At 40.1% G+C, this 18,885-nt stretch overlaps 1 protein-coding gene across 4 annotated transcripts in view; it reads left to right on the forward strand.

The window, feature by feature from the left end:
• Positions 1 to 9,953, forward strand: part of LOC310929925 (tensin-2-like) — a 37,912-nt gene extending 27,959 nt beyond the window's left edge. For 2 of the 4 annotated variants that reach the window (XM_083892789.1, XM_083892792.1), the window contains 11 exons: positions 354 to 1,727; positions 2,154 to 2,304; positions 2,595 to 3,460; positions 3,574 to 3,705; positions 4,314 to 4,406; positions 5,345 to 5,422; positions 5,654 to 5,731; positions 5,908 to 6,073; positions 6,989 to 7,057; positions 7,395 to 7,424; positions 8,648 to 9,953. In XM_083892789.1, coding sequence (XP_083748915.1) covers positions 354 to 1,727; positions 2,154 to 2,304; positions 2,595 to 3,460; positions 3,574 to 3,705; positions 4,314 to 4,406; positions 5,345 to 5,422; positions 5,654 to 5,731; positions 5,908 to 6,073; positions 6,989 to 7,057; positions 7,395 to 7,424; positions 8,648 to 8,792 — 3,182 coding nt within the window. In that variant the 3' untranslated portion in view covers positions 8,793 to 9,953. The remainder of the gene's footprint in view (positions 1 to 353; positions 1,728 to 2,153; positions 2,305 to 2,594; positions 3,461 to 3,573; positions 3,706 to 4,313; positions 4,407 to 5,344; positions 5,423 to 5,653; positions 5,732 to 5,907; positions 6,074 to 6,988; positions 7,058 to 7,394; positions 7,425 to 8,647) is intronic. The other 2 variants (XM_083892790.1, XM_083892791.1) reach the window with 2 other exon arrangements.
• Positions 9,954 to 18,885: the final 8,932 nt, after the last annotated feature.

Below are 18,885 nucleotides of genomic sequence, written 5' to 3' on the forward strand. Positions count from 1 at the left end.
GCAGAGCAGTGTTTGTCATTGCTGACTATGTAGCTAGAGTTGCTAATTTTATAAATATAGCTGTAATGGGGAAAACAATCTTGTCCGAGAGCTCAGTTTGGGCTGTGTAGTGTTTGAGCTAGATGCTTCATGGGATTTGTTTGGTTGACACTTGGAAACTTAAACAATTCTGAACCTCTACTGCATGCAAAACGAGCAAAGATAAGCAATGGACCCACACTGCAGTTTGGTGACTCCTGATCCTGTTCCATTTAAAGTGAAGGAAAAGTGTTTGAGTTGATGCCTCAAATGTGTACGTGTAAATCCAGTGCAAGAGGGTAAAATTAAACACACTTCCTTCTTATTTTTACCAGATATCTCTCATACAAGGGGCCCTCTGGATGGAAGTCTGTACGCACAGGTGAGGAAGCGACGTGGACCAGGCTCCACCGCTTTGGCAGCATCTCCAAATGGATGCCTCACTCGCAGCCCAACAGTGAAGCCCCAAACTCTGAGCCACCCACAGCCTCCCACCTACACCAGTAATCCCAATCGCTCTTCACTCCCCCCTGATCCACTGCAAGATGCTATTTCACCAATAAACTGCCCCGAAAGAGGAAAAACGGATTGTCCAGAAGCCAGAGCACGAGAGAAGACTAGAGGGAAAGAAAAAGATAGGGAGACAGCAATTTTAGATGATGGAGACCGTCTAAGTTCAGGTGGCTTGAGACGGGAGCACTCATGTTGTAGTCGAACAAGTGTTAAGTGCAATGATGTGGGACTGGAGAGGGAGAGAGGGCCCTGCATTTCTAACACTCACTGTCTCGGACGTTGCAACAGCACCAAAGTGCACCCAAAAAGTCAGACCCTTCCTGCTTTGCCTTCCAAACCAGTGTCCCCTCCTCTGAATCCAGCTCACATAGAACTCTGCCATCGCCATAGTGCCCACCCTTTATCTGAGTTACCATGGGAACGTCCACCCCCTCCCCCACCCCTGCCCTGTCTCCACAGACCATACTACCCTTACTCTGCCCCTGAGCATGCACACCCACACAGTCTTTCCCTCCCAATGTCAAACAGGCTCTGCAGTGGTGAGGAGTGTCACTTCTTCCATTATCCCAACCACAGCCCATCCACTCATCTCTCCCATCAGTCACTGTCCTCCAGTCCTTACAGGGAAGTGTTCTTCAGCTCTCCAACACAGTCCTCTGGTTGCCCCTGTCGGGACTGCTCCAACAGGCGAGACTCAGTCAGAACATTCCAACCATTACACCCAGACCAAACAGAGAGCCTACACTGGTCCCAGGGAGCAGGGGTACAGCAAACAAGAGCGGTGTCCCCACTGTGGGAAAGTGAAAACCCATGGGAGGTGGTGAGAGACACAGAGGTCTGGCAGTGCAAATCAGCCGCACCTTCGTTCCAGGTCTGTCACTCCTCCTTGGGTCAGGGCTCAAACCAGGAACAGCCCAGATTTGCCCGTGCGTCTCACCAGAGCTACCATAGTCCCCAGTCTTTGGTGGATGTGCGGGATGGAGCCAGCAGTGGGTACCACACACCTCCACAGCCCCGCCACTCCTGCCCCTGCTCTCCTTATCAGTCGTCCCCAGCTGAGAGCCACGAGAGCCGGGGTTATGTCTCAGGATACCAGTCTGGGTCGGCCTCACCTCTGCCTGCTAGTAGCCCGTCGCCTGGGAGGGTCCAGCTGCCTGAGACTCCCTCTAGATCCAGAGAACAGCAACATAGTGAAGGTGAATGATGTAAACTGTCTTAAGCTGAAGTAGAGTAACCCTCACCCTGACATTTCATAGGTTTACCCCGGAACTCATAACAGTTCCAGTTTAAGTAAATGATGTCATTAAAAGGATGATGACACTAAAATTATTCCTTTGTTGAAAATGCTTTTGCTGATTTAAATACATTACTCAACAAAATATAGAACATTAGTCACATCGTTTTTCGATATTTTTATGCCGAAATGTTTTATATTGTATCTTTAAATGTGTTGTCTCAGATTTTTGAAATGTTTCTCTGTCTGTTAAACAGAAGCAATACTCAGTTATCAAAACTTTAATTATCTGACATTCTCTCACAATAATTACCAATTTTGGCTGTTTTGAAAGTGAGTCTGATTGTTTAAAGGTAAATAATCGTGTGCTTTATTTCACCCCTCAAAGCGGAAAAAGCCAAATCTGTTGTGGAGGTTGACGTGTCCCACGGTTCAGAAGGTAAATCAGACTCTAATGGCCTATCAAGTACTCCTGGACTGGACTCTGATCATGACTACACACTCATTGGTAGCAGCAGCCCCACACACACTGAAGATAGGTGAGTGAAAGCCATTCATGATGTCATATGTATTCATTTTTGGTGTAAAGTGTTACAATTTGTGTGAAAATGCAACTGACAGACAGAAAAACACACCAGTTCATCACAGTCATCAGTCAGATCATTCCTGACTTTCCAAACTTACAAGATTTTCATTTTTTAGAGAGAAAATTATCCCCAATGCTTTTAAATTCACAATATGTAAATATACAAAAACATTATTAATACATTAATAATACATACTTAATGTGTAAATAATTATCTGTTTTATTTGTTTGTTTTGTCTCCAGTGTGACGGCTGACAGCCCTCCTCAAAGCCAGGAAAACCACACACAGCTAGAATCCTGCACAAATAGCAACACAAGTACTGCAACAGCATCGACAGACATACAAACCCATAGTGTCAGCATATCTGTAAACACCACACAGCCGTCAAGTGAGCAGAGTTGGAGTCTGGACAGTAAGACTGGTGTAGCTAACAATACAGGAAATGCAGAAGGATCTAACCAGTCACATGCTTCACGTTATGCTGCTGTCATCATCCCCCCCGTCCAAATGCAGCTCAATGGTTCTGCTCTACCCAGTGACACCCCATCCATCTGTAGCAGGAATGTTACTGTTAATTCTTCTACCAGTCTCAATTCTAGCCCCTCTACCACATCTCCAAATTCTCCTGTTGGCTCCCCAGAGCCTCAGTCGTCTCCACAGTGCTCCCCGATAGCTACAGACACAGCAGCGCACAGACTAACTCCGGACAGAGACAGCTCAGCTGACATCAAACCTCCGTCACCTGTGCCAGATGGATACAACACACCCACATTTCCATTAGCATCCTATTACTACCATTTACTCAACGTCCCTCATGTCCCGTACACGGGCTACACTGCAGTCACCATCCCCGCCGTCCAGCCACCGCTCCCAGAGAAGAAGCGCCTTTCCTCCACTGCAGGACCTCAAAATGGACACAACTCTCTTCAGAGAGTCTCTTCTGCTCCTTCCCCAGCACACCACGTTACTTTCTCTCCTCCAGCGGGGCAACAGAGACGAGGCTCTGCACAGTCAAACTCCAAAGACGAGGCAGATGTTCGGGTTAATGCCAAGTTTGTCCAGGATAGCTCCAAGTACTGGTACAAACCAGGCATCTCCAGAGACCAAGGTGAGGATTATATACAAAAGCAGTGTTTGTCCTGTATTTTAGTATTACCTAGCAATATAGTCTTCAGTGAACATTGAAGAGTAAGAGATGTTGCTGTTTTCCTCTCTCCACAGCTATAGCTGTGTTAAAGGACAAGGAACCTGGAACTTTCCTCATCAGGGACAGTAACTCCTTTCAGGGGGCGTATGGTCTGGCCCTCAAAGTGGCCACCCCTCCTCCCAATGCCAATACCAGTGGCAGCAAAGGTATTCATTATGAATGTTGATATTATGACCTGGCTGCCAGTTAACACATTGGAAGCAAATAGATGGAAAAAACAGTCAGAGAGCACAAACCTCCACCTCTGCTTTACCACCAACATCCCCAGAAAATGTAATCCTAATCTGTCCTTTACTTTCCCAGTTATGCTGCTCACAAACAGGCAGGTTTTGTTAAAAAACACACATCCTCTTTGGCAGAGGAAATAACAACACAACAGTACATGATCTAAACGGGTATATTAATTAATTAAAACTGTACTATGAACATATTTTCTGTTAAACCTGGGCTTTTTCTGCCACTTCATAATTTGAGACAGAGCCTTATTCATTGTTATTATAATGATGCATGCTTGTGCATGTAAATTTTCAATAGCCTCCAGAACAGCAGATGTTACTAATAGATCATAGGTTTATTGTGTCTGTTTTTGTTTGGGTTTGTGTATTAAATCTATTAAATGTATTAAAAATATAAAGAGCCACAGCAGGGAATGATGATGTGGTTTTGATAAGTCTGGAAGGTCACTCCTGTTATCATGCATTCTCATGACTAATGCTCTGCTGCAAACCAGTAACCAGTCTCTCCTCTCACCCAGTAGATCCTCTGGAACAGCTGGTGAGACACTTCCTCATCGAGACTGGCCCACGAGGAGTGAAGATAAAGGGCTGTCAGAACGAGTCCTACTTTGGTCAGTTATGTGGTAGACATAAAGTTCTTTCTTTCTTCCTTATTTGTTTCCATATCATAAGACTCAGACTTAGCAAACATTTTTGCACATACACCAATTACTGCTTGTGAATTTGACCTCTGCATTTAACCAGTAGGGAACACATTGAGAACTCTATATCGTTCCATATCAAAGCAAACACTTTCATTTTGAAATTCTGTGAAATGTCGTCACACATCGTTACTGTGATATCATGATGACCAATTTTAAATGGTTGGACTTTTTCACTTCACTGGCTCCCTGCTGGCCAGACTTAGTTTAGACCAGTGGTTCAGGGAGCACAAGTCATCATGCTCACACTTGGACTGACCACCATAGAGTCCAGACCTGAACCCCATGAAGAATCTTTGGGAGAAGACTTATCACAGTGATCTGGGTCTCTGATCATCAATGCAATTTTTTTTTGATCAAAGTTTAATGTAACTCTAGATTGAAGTTATTGTTGTGACATCACATAAGCTGATCACTTTAATCACTTTATTAAATAACATAGCAAACCTAATATACAGTCGTGTCAGGAAGTGGCATCTGGTACTGTAGCCCATCTGCTGCAAGTGATTATTTGAGTAACTGTTGCGGGTTCGTGTTGCCTTTATATTATTTCAAACCAGTCAGTTGCCACTCACTACTGTGTATATTGTTCAGGCGGTTCTCTGTAAACCCTAGAGATGGATGTGTGTGAAAATCCCTGGAGATCAGCGGTTTCTGAAATACTCAGATTAGCCCATCTGGCAGAAACATCCAGGCCACATTCAAAGTCACTTAAATCACCTTTCTTTCATATTCTGATGCTGGATTTGAACTTAAGCAGGTCGTCTAGATCATGTCTAAAATCACTGAGTCTGTTGTATATGCACAGTGATTGTACCTTTATTTTCTCCTTCCGTCTTCTGTTTCAGGGAGTTTATCAGCTCTGGTGTATCAGCATTCAATCACTCCCATCTCTTTACCGTATGCTCTTCGTATCCCTGAAAAAGGTAAATCAGTATTTATACTTTATCTGTATAGTTTTAAAGGTCCAATGTGTACATCAATATGTGTTGCTTCATTGTACATGCTGTACCTTTGAGATTAAGTATCTGTCTTTTCAAATGGTTTTCTTCTACTATTTAAGAAGGCATTAATTACTACTCTTCAAAGACTAGTTATGGACAGGGTCCTTAGTAAGTGACACAGTAGTTGTGAAACTGAAGATTTTGATGTTGCAGATCTGGTTGGGGAACTTCAAGAGACACAGAGTACAACAAGCACCAGCACCGCAGCCGATCTCCTCAAACAAGGAGCAGGTATCACATGAGCCTCAATTGTCTTTGGTGATTTTGTCATATGAAGTTTTGTAGGACGTGACTCACATGTAGTGTAGTTGTGTCTTGTGACCAGCAGAGACCGCTGAAGCATCATATTTCTGTTGATATTTTTTACTCTATACTAATCCATGTTTTCTTGTCACCTTGTGAAACAGCCTGTAACGTGCTGTACCTGAACTCTGTGGAAACCGAATCTCTGACGGGACCGGAGGCTGTTTCCAAGGCAACGAAGTGCACTTTGGCTCTGAGTCCACGTCCAGCAACGGTGGTCCACTTCAAAGTGTCGTCTCAGGGAATCACTCTAACCGACAGCAAAAGAAGGTGCACCCTGAACACTGTTAATGACAGGCCACAGTAGAAAAATCACAGATTTCAGTTCCATTTAGCTTCCTCAGTTTGAGAGTCCATGTGGTTCAATGTTACTCTGTGCTGACTTACATGAACGGAACAGAGCCACTGTTTAAGCGATCAATCGGTTAATGACTGCAACAGGAAGAGACTGAAAACAGAATATTAATAATGGGATGATTAAACTGTTGGTTAGTACAAATGTAAAATGGCTATCTGGAAATATTATTAATTAAAATGTTAAGAAATTATATTTGGCAGCTAGATATAGTAAAGAAGTAAATATCATCAACAAAACAAACGCAGTGACTGAAATGCCACTTTAGCTCCAAAAATATGCTGCCACTATGAGGAAAAAGATATATACAATAAATATAAAAATACATACATATCATATGTATATATATTATATAAACACATACACACACTTACATAAATGTATGTACACATATAAATGTGTTTTGGAAGGAAGTTTGGGAAATGTAGTACTGTGAAGTTATTTTTTCATGATCTTCATCTTATCTTTAGAACAGGACAGGAACAGTGTGTAGGGTTTAGAATCTTTATAAAGCTGTAATTTATTTTTGAAGGTTATTATATTGAAGGAAGATATAAACATGAACTTAGAAATCAATAGAAATAGATGGGAAAACATTATTGAAACAGTTGGTCAAAATGAAAAATTAATTCAAGTCTTTTTTTTATTGAGTTACATTTATAATTATTAAATATTTTTCTACAAAGAAAGACATTTCGAGAAGACGAGTGGATGTAACTGTTCATTTTATTTAAAAGGTGGTCTTTGTTGCTGCAGGACACAGTATGTGCATCAGTGTGATTGAAAAATGTCATCATTTTGTTAACAAATGATTGTTTGTGTTCTCACAGGCTGTTTTTCAGGAGACACTATCCGATTACCAGTGTCACTTTCAGCAGCCTTGACCCGCAAGACAAGAGGTTTGTCATTGAAAAACAAACACTGATGATATAATTTTTTTTTTTTTTAAAAACAAAAAAAAAACATACAGTGCCATATTTGTGCTTGAACATGTTAGTGCTGCTCAAAATAGTCAGTAACAAATGTGTGCTTGCTGCTGCTCCACAAATATGTCTCATATTGGCTTATATTTCACCGATATAAGTTCTCTCTCTGTGATGTGCTGGTCTGCTGTTTTTACTCTGAGACCTGAATGAATAGTGCTGGTCGTTGCCTGTATTCTTTTATAAAAACATGTCTCCATGTGTTTGTTATTCACGTCTTCCTCTGTGTTGTCTCTGTGTGCTCGTGCTTCAGGTGGACTAATTCTGGTAGCACATCCAGCAAGTAAGTGCTTGTGTCTGTCTGTTTTTCCTGCCTAGATGAGTGATCTCAACGTATGCATCGTGCTACAGTGCATGGCACTTGCAATCACTGTATATATAATGATTATGCAGTGATGAGGGTTCCCATGGGTCCTTGAAATCCTTGAAAGGATTTGAAACTCGTCGTAAATAGACGTTGGTTTATTGAAAGTGCTTGAATTTGTGCAAGAAAGATGTTGTGGACACTGTCTCTCTGCTGTTGACGTGAGAGTCCATGCAGAACAATGAGCGAGTCACGTTAAGCAAGAGTGCAGTGTTGGAATGTAGCAAAGTACAAATACTTTGTTACTGTACGTACAAAAATACAAACAAACAAAATACACATATCTGTATTTCTAGCAACTTTTATTCCACTACATTTCCTCTAACAATTTTTGTTACTCGTTACTACGTAAATCAGAAGAAGAATTGGTAATGGTCTGTATTTATATAGTACTCAAGGACACAGACTAGCATAGGAACTGGAATTAATACATTTATCCCACAACCTTCCAATTGAAAGACAACTCGCCCTACCACTGAGCCACTGTGGCTCAATCCGCCTCACTTGTTTAATATAAAATTACTTTGATACTTAAGTACAGTAAATGTCATATACTTTTACTTAAGTAATATTATAAACTTCTACCAAAGTCATTTTCTGGTAAGATACTACTTTTAGGTACTTTATACTAGAGATAGCAAATGACATGATGCCTGGGAAATGCAAATTCCAAGATCTCTGTCTCACCAAAGAAAATGACAAAGACTGGTTTGTCCAAGATCCCAAGGACAATCACTTGTCCAGATGGAGAGTGTGCTGCGAATCAATAGAAGTGGACGCCATGGGCGAATCGGCTCTTACAAGTTGCCCTCCCATCTGGGAAATCCTTGTGTTATAGCGATAGTTGTGTATACAAGAATGAAGTATCAGAGGAAAATATAAGAAAAGACTCCACATCTATTCATATAAGAATTCTTTATTTTATTTCAGTCCATATACAAGACAATGAAACAAAAGAAAAATGATAAATGGAAATAAAATACAAGGAAAAATATAACTAGTTATCGACTGGAAAGGTTTAAGCTGAAGCACAAGCTTATCACACCTACGTTTACATCCAAATAGAACAATTAGTTGGCAACCATATAAGATAAAACAGACAAACACCACAATCATACAATACTATCTGCTTTTCTCCACAGGATGTTTGGCTTTGTGGCCCGGCGGACGGGCAGTGCTACAGAAAACGTCTGTCACCTATTTGCAGAGATGGACCCAGAGCAGCCGGCGGTGGCCATCGTCAATTTCATCAACAAAGTCATGCTGGGACCACAACTACGGAGATGAGAGTGCAGACACTTTTGAAAACTGGACATCAGTGGACGTGGGAGAGATAATCCAGGTCTCCAGTCCATCACAGGGACACATAGGGACAAACAACTATCCACTCTCACACTCACACCTACAGTCAATTTAGAGTGTCAAATTTGCCTAATCCATAACTCCCATAACTAGCATGTTTTAGGACTGTGGAAGAAAACCGGAGAATCTGGAAAAAAAAGGCAGAGATAATGATGATCCTGTTTTAGGAGTGTGTGTTTGTCTGTGCATGTGTTTGTGTGTAGCCTTTCAAATCTGCTTCTGACACGTCACTGCTCCACGTTGTGTCATTTTACTGAGCAAACAGTGACAGAGTTTTAAGTTGAAAAGCCAAAGACTGACCTAATAATGGTGGTATGTGCCAAATGAAATTCAAAGATGTTGTAAACGTTTACACGACGCACGGCAAACTTTAGAAAATGCATGACAATCAATTAACCACACTCTCATTTATTTGAAGCTGAGGCAACGATGGTTCAGAAGGTCTTTCAACAGTGTGTGCCGTTTTTGAAAGGTCCAGTGTAGTGACATCTAATAGTGAGACTTGCAGATTGCAGTGAATGGTGTCCTCTGCTCTGCTGACTCCTCCCTTTCCTGCGGTGGCCTTCATATACCAAAAAGAATGTGGTTCTTCTTAGTTTGACTGTTAAGCCCTTGCCTTCCTTAAGCACATACACAATTACACTCCACAATTTCTATGTTAAAGCAAGTATACACATATACATAACACATTTTTATAAATAGTATATTAAATGTCTGCCCTCCATAATGTTACACACTGGACCTTTAAGATTGGGGACATTTTGTGTGCGAAAGAGTCAAGTAAGTGATTCAATTAGAGGGATGTTGGGTATTTGGAATATATATAAGAAGAAAGTGTGAACTGAAGCTGTACTTTCACAAGTATTTTTGTATTTTTTGTGAAGCTATAACCAGAGACGCAGTATTATGCAAAAAACTACCTATGACTTAAAACAGAGACACAAAGGATTATTACCAATTAGAAAGGAACATGAAGGAAGGTTGGCCTTAAATCAGAAATTTAATAGATATGGACACAACTGTATTACACTTTTGTTTAATATTAAAAAGCCTTTACTTTGTAAGGGGGCATTTTTATCACTATGATTTTGTTGATTGATATTTGTGTTTTCTATAAACAAAGACAGTATTTAGCTAATTGTGGCACAATTGTTTTGTTTTTTTAATACTGGATTTTTATGTATAAGAAGTAATATATTTTAGACCTGTGATGTGTTTGAAAGAAAACAATCCAGGTCATGTCACATTTGACCAGATGATTGAGGCAATAAAATCAAATGGGACACAACAACTGTACATTTCATTATTAGAATGGCATTTTACACTGAACTAAAACAGCTAGTTAAACGTTAAGCTCAATCATATAAACTAAACTCGTTCTCATCCAGGATTCTATTTTATATTTGTTCACAGTTCCAAAAGGTGAATTGTTGTGGCAAACGTCACACAAAGTCATTAGCTGTAGGCAGGTTCCTACGGGCTTGACTGTTTCAGTTCCGCAATCACCAAGGCAAAGAAGAGTCATGTAAAGGGTTTGCACATTTATTTCCACTTGCTGTGCATCCAGGTTATATTTCCATCCACAAATAAACAATGGTTGTGAATGACGATTTATAGATTTAACAGCAACATAAAGGTCATAAAACCTTTTTACACCAAACCTAGAACAGCTTCTAGTGGACATGTCCCCAGTGGCAAATAACTAGATATGATATATTCACCTATCCCTTAATCTATCATAGCAATCAGTGATATCAAGGGTCCACTCCACAGTACCCTTACAATACCACATTCTTTTCCTTATAATAGGGCACTACTGATGTGGCACTGATGTTTTAATAAGTAAGCATGAGTTATTGAGTTATTTTGAATTATTAAATGAACATGAATGTAGTAGCCAGTATTGAGTTAAATTAGTTTAAATGATTAATGAAGGATTGCTTGTTACAGTGTATATGTATATTAGTTAACTGTTTGAATAACTTTGTTGCCAATTGATTATTTGTTACTGTTGTATTGGTTTGTACGATGTAAGATAAATCTATTGACGTAAAAAAAAACAAAAAACATTGTTGGTAGGAAATCTATCAATTTATTTACTGATTCCGTTTTTTTAATGTAACCTACTGTATAGATGTGAAGAATCGAATTCATATGCCTACTGTCAATATAGTCTTGTCATTAGACTATATTAACAGTATATTATATTAACACAACACTAGACTCTAGTGGAATCATGCATGGACTTAATAGAAGCCAGAGCGAAGCCATGATAACGCCGTTCTCGTTCATTCAACAATACTTTAGATATGTCGCCGCCCGATGACGCTGCGATTCGCTGTCATGTCGTGAACGACGGAAACATAACTCTGTAATGTCGTAAAGGTACGTTTCACATTTTCGACTGCTATAACGTAAACGTGTGTCCTGTGAAGTTAAAGTCGTAGGAAGCCGCACTCAAAAAGGATGAGGTCCTGCCGAGATTTGAACTCGGATCGCTGGATTCAAAGTCCAGAGTGCTAACCATTACACCACAGGACCATTTGCTTTCCCGCTGCCGTCATTATACCTTTTTAATATTCCTCTCTACACAATTCCCTGTGAATTTCGTGTCTTTTTTGGCATTTATTGTTACACCACCCGACGTAACGCGCCTCGAATCGCATTAAAACAACAACAGTTACAGACCTATTGGGCTAAATCAACCAGTTTTTATGTAGTTATCGAACTACAGCTAGCCTAGCCTAGCTTAGCCTAGCCTAACTAACGAGAAATCGCTTGCTCGTTGCTCTACGTTTTCTAATACGAAAAAAGGAGAGCTGTTTTCTCTGTCATCACAGATCTACAAAGCAAAAATAAACAATCGGGGTAACTGAACGATGAAGATAATAATATATAATAATATACAACTATATTTATTTTAGGCCTTTTAAAGCACTCACTGCAGGCTGAGTTAATAAAACAAAATAGTGTTGTTGTTTTTAACAATAACAGTAGTACATCATAATAGATACATTTTTTGTAGTATAATACATATACAAAAGTGTAATAAAATCGATTAAATTACAAACATAAATTATTAAATTCGGGGTTCATGTTAATATAAGTAAGTTGCATATAAATATAAAATATACAGAGCACATTCCTGAGCTAAATGTGATACCTGAGTTTATGTATTGATTTAATAAGTATCTCACAGATAGATTCAATTCATATGCATGTCCTTACAATAAGCAGTGACACAGAAAAAGTGTATACATTTTTTTTTTTGCCAAATTTGCCAAAAAAAAACAATGAAGTTTATCAGTTTGAACATACGGCATCTTGTCTTTGAAGTGTATGTTGAATATAGGTCGAAAAGTGTTTGCAAATCGTTGATTTCTGTTTTTATTCACTCTTTTCCACAAAGTTTTGAACTTAATTGGAATTGGGGTTGTGGTATGAAATTGATTGGAGGGCTGAATTCAGCCCGCAGGCCGCAGGTTTGACACCTCTGGCTAAATCAATATATTGCTCTTGGTATCATTCATATCTTGTGTATGGCACATGTCTGTAAATGTACGTGCTGTAGTGTAGTGTTCACTGGCAGAAACATGGCTCACAAGTATCACATGTATATTCGTGGAAATGTTGTGGGTGATGAGTGTTGTGCCTCGTCCTACCAGAAGAGGGAAGTAGAGAAAGTTGAATTGGGCCATGCTGGTGTTTTTCTCATGTGGACATCATGCAAATCACAGTGCAGCTCCCATGAAGAAGCACCCAGGGGAAGAATTGAGAAGCATGGTGTGAGTGTGAGGATTTCTGTCAGATCACTGTCAGTCTCACTGGGTAATTCTGTGTGAGAGCTGTTCATGTATCAAATAATAATATCATGATATTTTTGTGCTTTACTACGTCTTAAGAGCAGCAGCAGTAGTGCTGGAACAGTGTCCGCCCCTGTCTTGACTTTCTGCTGAGCGATTATACAAAGAAAAATAACCCTTGGTCTCTTCAGTAAACATTCGAAAAAAAGACAAAGGAATTCCAACAATGCTCAATATTTGCAGCCACGTCAAACTCTAAAGTAAAGATAATGTGTTTATTTGAGTAACAGCCCACATAGTACTCATGCCGTAGGTCAGATCTTTGGACTTTTTGTTTTGGTTTGTTTTAAGTGCATCATTTCATTTTATAACGAGATTTCAATTCATCTGTCTATGCAAATAAAACACACATATTTATATGTGCACAATATCGCATATATTAGTTGATGCACTTACAATGATAACTTTAACATTACTTAGATTCTTAGTTTGTTGTTCCCACTCCTTTTGAAATGTGTTAATATCATTTTTATTTGCTTTGTTTTTATTTATTTATTTATTTTCCGACTGTCATGCGATTGAGCAATGATTATGTACATTGTTAAGGAACAAGCAGAAATATTTATTTAAATGATGTGAAGTCCTGTATAGTTTTACTCCTCTATAACTTAAATGTCAAGAAAGTACTTTTGATTACTACAGATGAATTGCTTAATCCACATTCTTTTATTATGGCAACATGGCAGAGTAGTAGTTAGCGCTGTTGCCTGGCAGCAAAAAGACCCAGTTGGATCAAGGGCCTTTCTGCATGTTGGTCCTGCGTGTGACCTCATGTGGAGGATAAAGCGCTAGACAATGAATAGACATGCTTTTATTCTATGTCTTATGCAGCTAAAATAAATAAGTAAAGATACATTATTAAAAGGAAACAGAATTAAAATAGAACAGGTCTTTACACCAGAAAAAAGTGGAAGTAAAAACGCAGTCTAAAACCTAAATCCTTTATTGAGCCAGGAGGTCATGCGTGAGTGATATTTGGCTGCTGGCTCTGAATATAAAACTCCAGTACTGTTTTCCAGAGAGTTAGTTCAGGGTTGGGGGTCGCGTGTGGTCCGGCAGGATATTTGTGGGCCTCCTTTTCCAGCGCCCCCCCTGTGGTAAAATGTCCTTTAATTGCCTGTGAGAAAGTCTGCTGTTTAGATCACCTGCTGCACAGCTTTGCAGTCCAGGGTGGTGCAGCTTGGACACCACACGGTGATGCAGCTGCTACACGTCCTCTGGATGCGGCACATGTGAATGGAGCTGAGGATCTGTGGACTCGTGCTGATGTTCTGTGTTAACATTACCCCCGACTGCTGACCCAAAGGAACTCCAAACTGCTGACACACTCCAGTTAAGGCGTATTGATGAGTTTCAGAGTATTTCTACCTCATCACCTGCTTCCTTAAGTCCACCAGCAGTCACAGAGTTGTCCTCAGAACAGTGTATTGATTGTCTTTTTTTTAATAATTAGAGTCACCTTGTCTCTCGCTCCATCTTAATCTAATGTCACTACACCAGTGTGTTAAGTATATGTGAGGAAGAGGATGATGATGAGAGAGCAAATGATCATATTGGGAATAGATCTGCTTTGATCGACCTATTTGCATCACTGTATTTTAACTATGATGATGGTGTTACTTTGAGAACTCTCTCTCTCTCTCAGGTGGTTCTTGGTATAAAAAGTTTTTAAACTGATCCACAACCAGGTTTTTTGGGCAGTTGAATTTACTTCTTTTGGTGGACACTTCAGTCATTCTCTGTACAGCCTGTTTGCAGACAAATGTGTTAGATAGATAGATAGATAGATAGATAGATAGATAGATAGATAGATAGATAGATAGATAGATAGATAGATAGATAGATAGATAGATAGATAGATAGATGGATGGATGGATGGATGGATAGATAGATAGATAGATAGATAGATAGATAGATAGATAGATAGATAGATAGATAGATAGATAGATAGATAGATAGATAGATAGATAGATAGATAGATAGATAGATAGATAGATAGATAGATAGATAGATAATCAGGCCACTGCCAAAAGCAATAATTTCTCTTTTGTCTTCCATGAAAATTGAGCGAGCGACTGTGGTGACAGTTGAAGAAGAAACTGAAGAAAGCGGCTCCACACTGTGCCACAGATCCGGCTGCTGGCATCAGTTTGTGCCTGCATTACTGAGAATAACTGTGACATTGAGGTTCGGTGGTCTGCCTGTCAGTAAAGTATAGAATGACTACGAATGACGGATTAATAATGAATTTCACCCGTATCACTGGGGATTAAGGTGAAGTTATCCCCCACTTGATCTATTTACTCCATGCAAAATGCAGAGAATCTACACGGCCCCGAGCAGGCTAAGTCCGTGTAGGTCTTTGACCGGCAGCCAATGACAGATGTATGAGGAAGAGGGTAGAAGTGCCTCCAGCAGATATCCTGGGATTCTTAAGAACAACAGGAATGTGTGTGTTGTATAAGAGTGAAACATTACAAACTGGAGCAGGCGGAGTTAGTGTGCGTGCATTAGGACGTCTGCCAGAGTCTGGTTAGTGTTTGGCTCTGTGCTCGTTCTCAGGCTGACAGAAATGCCCCTCAGTTAATGTGTGTTGTTTACTACTAATGATTGGCTTCTATTTAGTAGCACTCGTCACACAATTTATCACAATATACTAACGTACAGTTGTGATCGATTTCGCTCTCTTCTGTGAGCCAAACTAACACTATCCATCACATGTGCTATCACTAACATCTATAAGCAATGTATAATCTGCAAAAAACTCTTACTGTTATTGTGAATAACTGTGCTCTTATAACTCTTATTTCTCTTAATTCACTTTCATTCTATTATTATTATATTTCTGCCTCGAGGGTCACATTTCTTGTACTTACTATATTTCATGTAACATTGTATCCATTTTATCGGTGCTAATAATGTGTTTTAACAATTTTATTTTTCTGGATTTTAGTCAATTTCTTTTTTAATTTGAATTATTTTTATCATTATATTATGTTATTATTTTCTTCCATGTGTTTCCATTTGTCTTAAAACTATATTTTATTAGCATGAGCTTATTAGATGATACCTCAAATTGCTCGGGGGCTGCCACAATAAATAAAAATATGATTTTTAAACCCTGAATGTAGATAAAACTAAATGTATTATATTCTCAAGCTGCCAAGTTAAAAACCAAGTAGAAATACTGCTTAATAAAATAGAGATTTATTGGAGTAATCATTGACCATAAACTCACCTGGAAACCACATATAAATAGATAAAGTAATTGCGATATTGCATACACCAAGATATACTTTAAATAAAAAATGTCTATTATATATTCTTCTCTCATAATGCCTTATATAACTTACTGTATTGAAGTTTGGGGAAACACAAAAGCCATTTTAATTGGTTGATAAGAATCATCACCTACTTATACTGACAGACATTAACATTTAATGACACTAAAATGTATGTATGAAATAAAACTGACAAATATAATACAGAATCTTTTCACAACCAGAGTAACTATAGGAAGTGTGAGTTTTTATTTGCTGCCAGGTAACATGAGTTCCTAAGGTAGGCAAAATAAGCTTGAGCTTCAGCCTACACCTTTTCAGTATATTCCTTTGTGCAGAATGCTGCTATTTAATTAATAATAATGTGTGTTTAATATGTGTCAACACAAATGTACCTGCTTTTATTTGCAGAACACTGGACCCATGTTCAGCTTTACAATCATGTTATTGCTTGTTTGTCTCTGTGTGCTGTAAAAACACAGTCTAAAGTCAAGTTTGGTCGTCCTCGGAGCAATTGTCGGTGCAAGAGCCGTTATTTATATTTCTTCACCAATGCTGTGAATACTAATTTACGTCATTCTTGTGGGTCAACTATTTCCACTCTCCTTGTTTCCAAACAGCGAGCCAGCTCACTGTGAAGGGCCCGGAGCATCTGAGGACACAAAATGGCTGGGCCCCGGGATACATGTCTGACATGGGTGTTGTGGAGCCAAATAAATCCCTGTTAGCAGAACAGCTTGATCCAGTGCAAGTGCCAGACTTGGAGAGCGCCCAAGCCACAGGACAAGGATCAACTCTCCGTGAGCATGCACCTCACACCCACACACTTTACTACTAGTTACTGTACATGAATCAACAGTTAATAAGATTACCACACACGTCTGAGCTGCTTAAGGGCTCGGGATATGCTAATTTTGAAGTCAAGACAGAAAATAAACACCTGGACATAAACAAGTCTGTGGCAGACAAACTACAATTTTCACACGTGTGCCTATTTGTTGAGCTGTGTGTGTGTGATCTTTACAGACATTATGTACGGCTGTCTAATGTGGAAAAGGATTGGAATATTTCGGGAATGTTTGTTGTTTTAGAGGCAAGTCGGCGCTGGGAGGGGATTCTGAAAGCAGAGCAGCAGCAGAGTGGAGGCCACACAGTAGCTCCACACTTTGCCGAGGACGAATAAGATGTGAGAAAGCAAATTTTCCCACATTTAAACCGATCATATGTGTCGTGACAGCAAAAGGCAGAGTCAACTTTGTTTTCAGCCTGTGTCTTTTTACCTCTGCCTTGTCTCTTTCTTAGCAGCACAACTCAAAGGTAGAGACAGATTTAGCTGATTTTTTGTTTTTGATGTAGGTCATGGCCCTAGGAAGACATCATTTGATTTGGGTGGTTATATATGTGGAGAATTCACTAAATCTAAAAATGTCCGTAGTGCAATTGCGTCGTTGTACACCATGAAGGTCAATTTCCCTGTAGTTTGATCCTAACCAGATCTCGAACTACAGTAACACTGTCGGAAAATGAGCAACCTTGGCAGAGGTTTACACTCTCCCTCGTCTGTTTGTAATACTGGCTCATTATCTGTTTTTAAAACTGTGATGCACTGTTGATTTTCAGTTTGATGTATTCATGCTGAAGTAGAAACAGACGGGGTTTTTTCCTCCAGAAAATATAGAAAATAGATAGATAGATAGATAGATAGATAGATAGATAGATAGATAGAAAGTGTTTCTTAATGTTGTTGTGCTTTCTTAATGATGTTGTGCTTTCTTAAATGTAGTGTTTGGGCCACCGTACCATTGTCCTGTGCACATTTTTACCTTCAGTTTGCAGCCTGCAGCAAGGCTAAAGAACTATTAAGTAGGAAGAGGATACATGGGACCGGATGGGGCCCTCCTCTCTCTTTTTCCCCTCTCCCCTTCATATCTGTTGCCTTTACTGTGTTTACATTATAGACACACCCCTGACCTTCACCCACTCCTCTCACAGGGGCCCCCTCACACCACCAACCATTACCACCGCAAACACGTGCACGTACGTGTGAAATGGCCCGCAAATATAAAGGAGAGGTTACAGGCGATAATGGTTTAATCCAGGACAGAGGGGAGAGGGGCGAGATACCAGCAACATTGTGGACATGTTCAGTTCAATCGTCTGTTTGTATCTCTCATCGTGCATTGCAAATGTATGGCAACACGACCATGCGGCGGCATCGCCTCCCAGCCTACCATTGTACTGCAGAGCAGACACACCCCTCCACACACACACACACACACACACACACACACACACACACACACACACACACACACACACACACACACACACACACACACACCTCCCTGCACACGTTTGCACCGTGTCAAAGAAACACAGAAGCCAAATGCACCAAATTCGCCGTTTAGCGCAGGACGTGGCTCCTGCTGTTAATAAACCCGTTGCTGTATCGATGCTGTTGCTGCAATGTGTTTGTATTTTAATCGCATGTCTCGGTGCACGTGGCTGTGAAACAAAGAGACAAAAAAATAGCGTGAGAACATAGCGCGGTCGTTTCCACGCGCCGCGTCGTAGCCGCTGTTTACATGTTTTAAATCTCCACTCCAACGGATAAAAAAGGGGTTTAAACTGTACTGCTTTAAAAACCTCACGCGGTCAAAGTTGTTTACCTCTTCGTTACCTCTGACGTCACGACACACCCCTGTCTTAAGGGGGCGGAGGCACATGTGACGAGCACCGGCGCCGGCCAATCAAAGCTCGGTCGTAGGGAAATGTCACCAACCACAACACGGGGGACACGTCGAGCTCGCGTGTAATTGGTCAGCGCAGGGGCGGGGGGAAACCCCTTTTTTCCGTAGAGGTCCTCAGAAAGGG

Source organism: Microchirus variegatus (genome assembly GCF_963457635.1).
Source record: "Microchirus variegatus genome assembly, chromosome: 7".
Lineage (NCBI taxonomy): Eukaryota > Metazoa > Chordata > Actinopteri > Pleuronectiformes > Soleidae > Microchirus > Microchirus variegatus.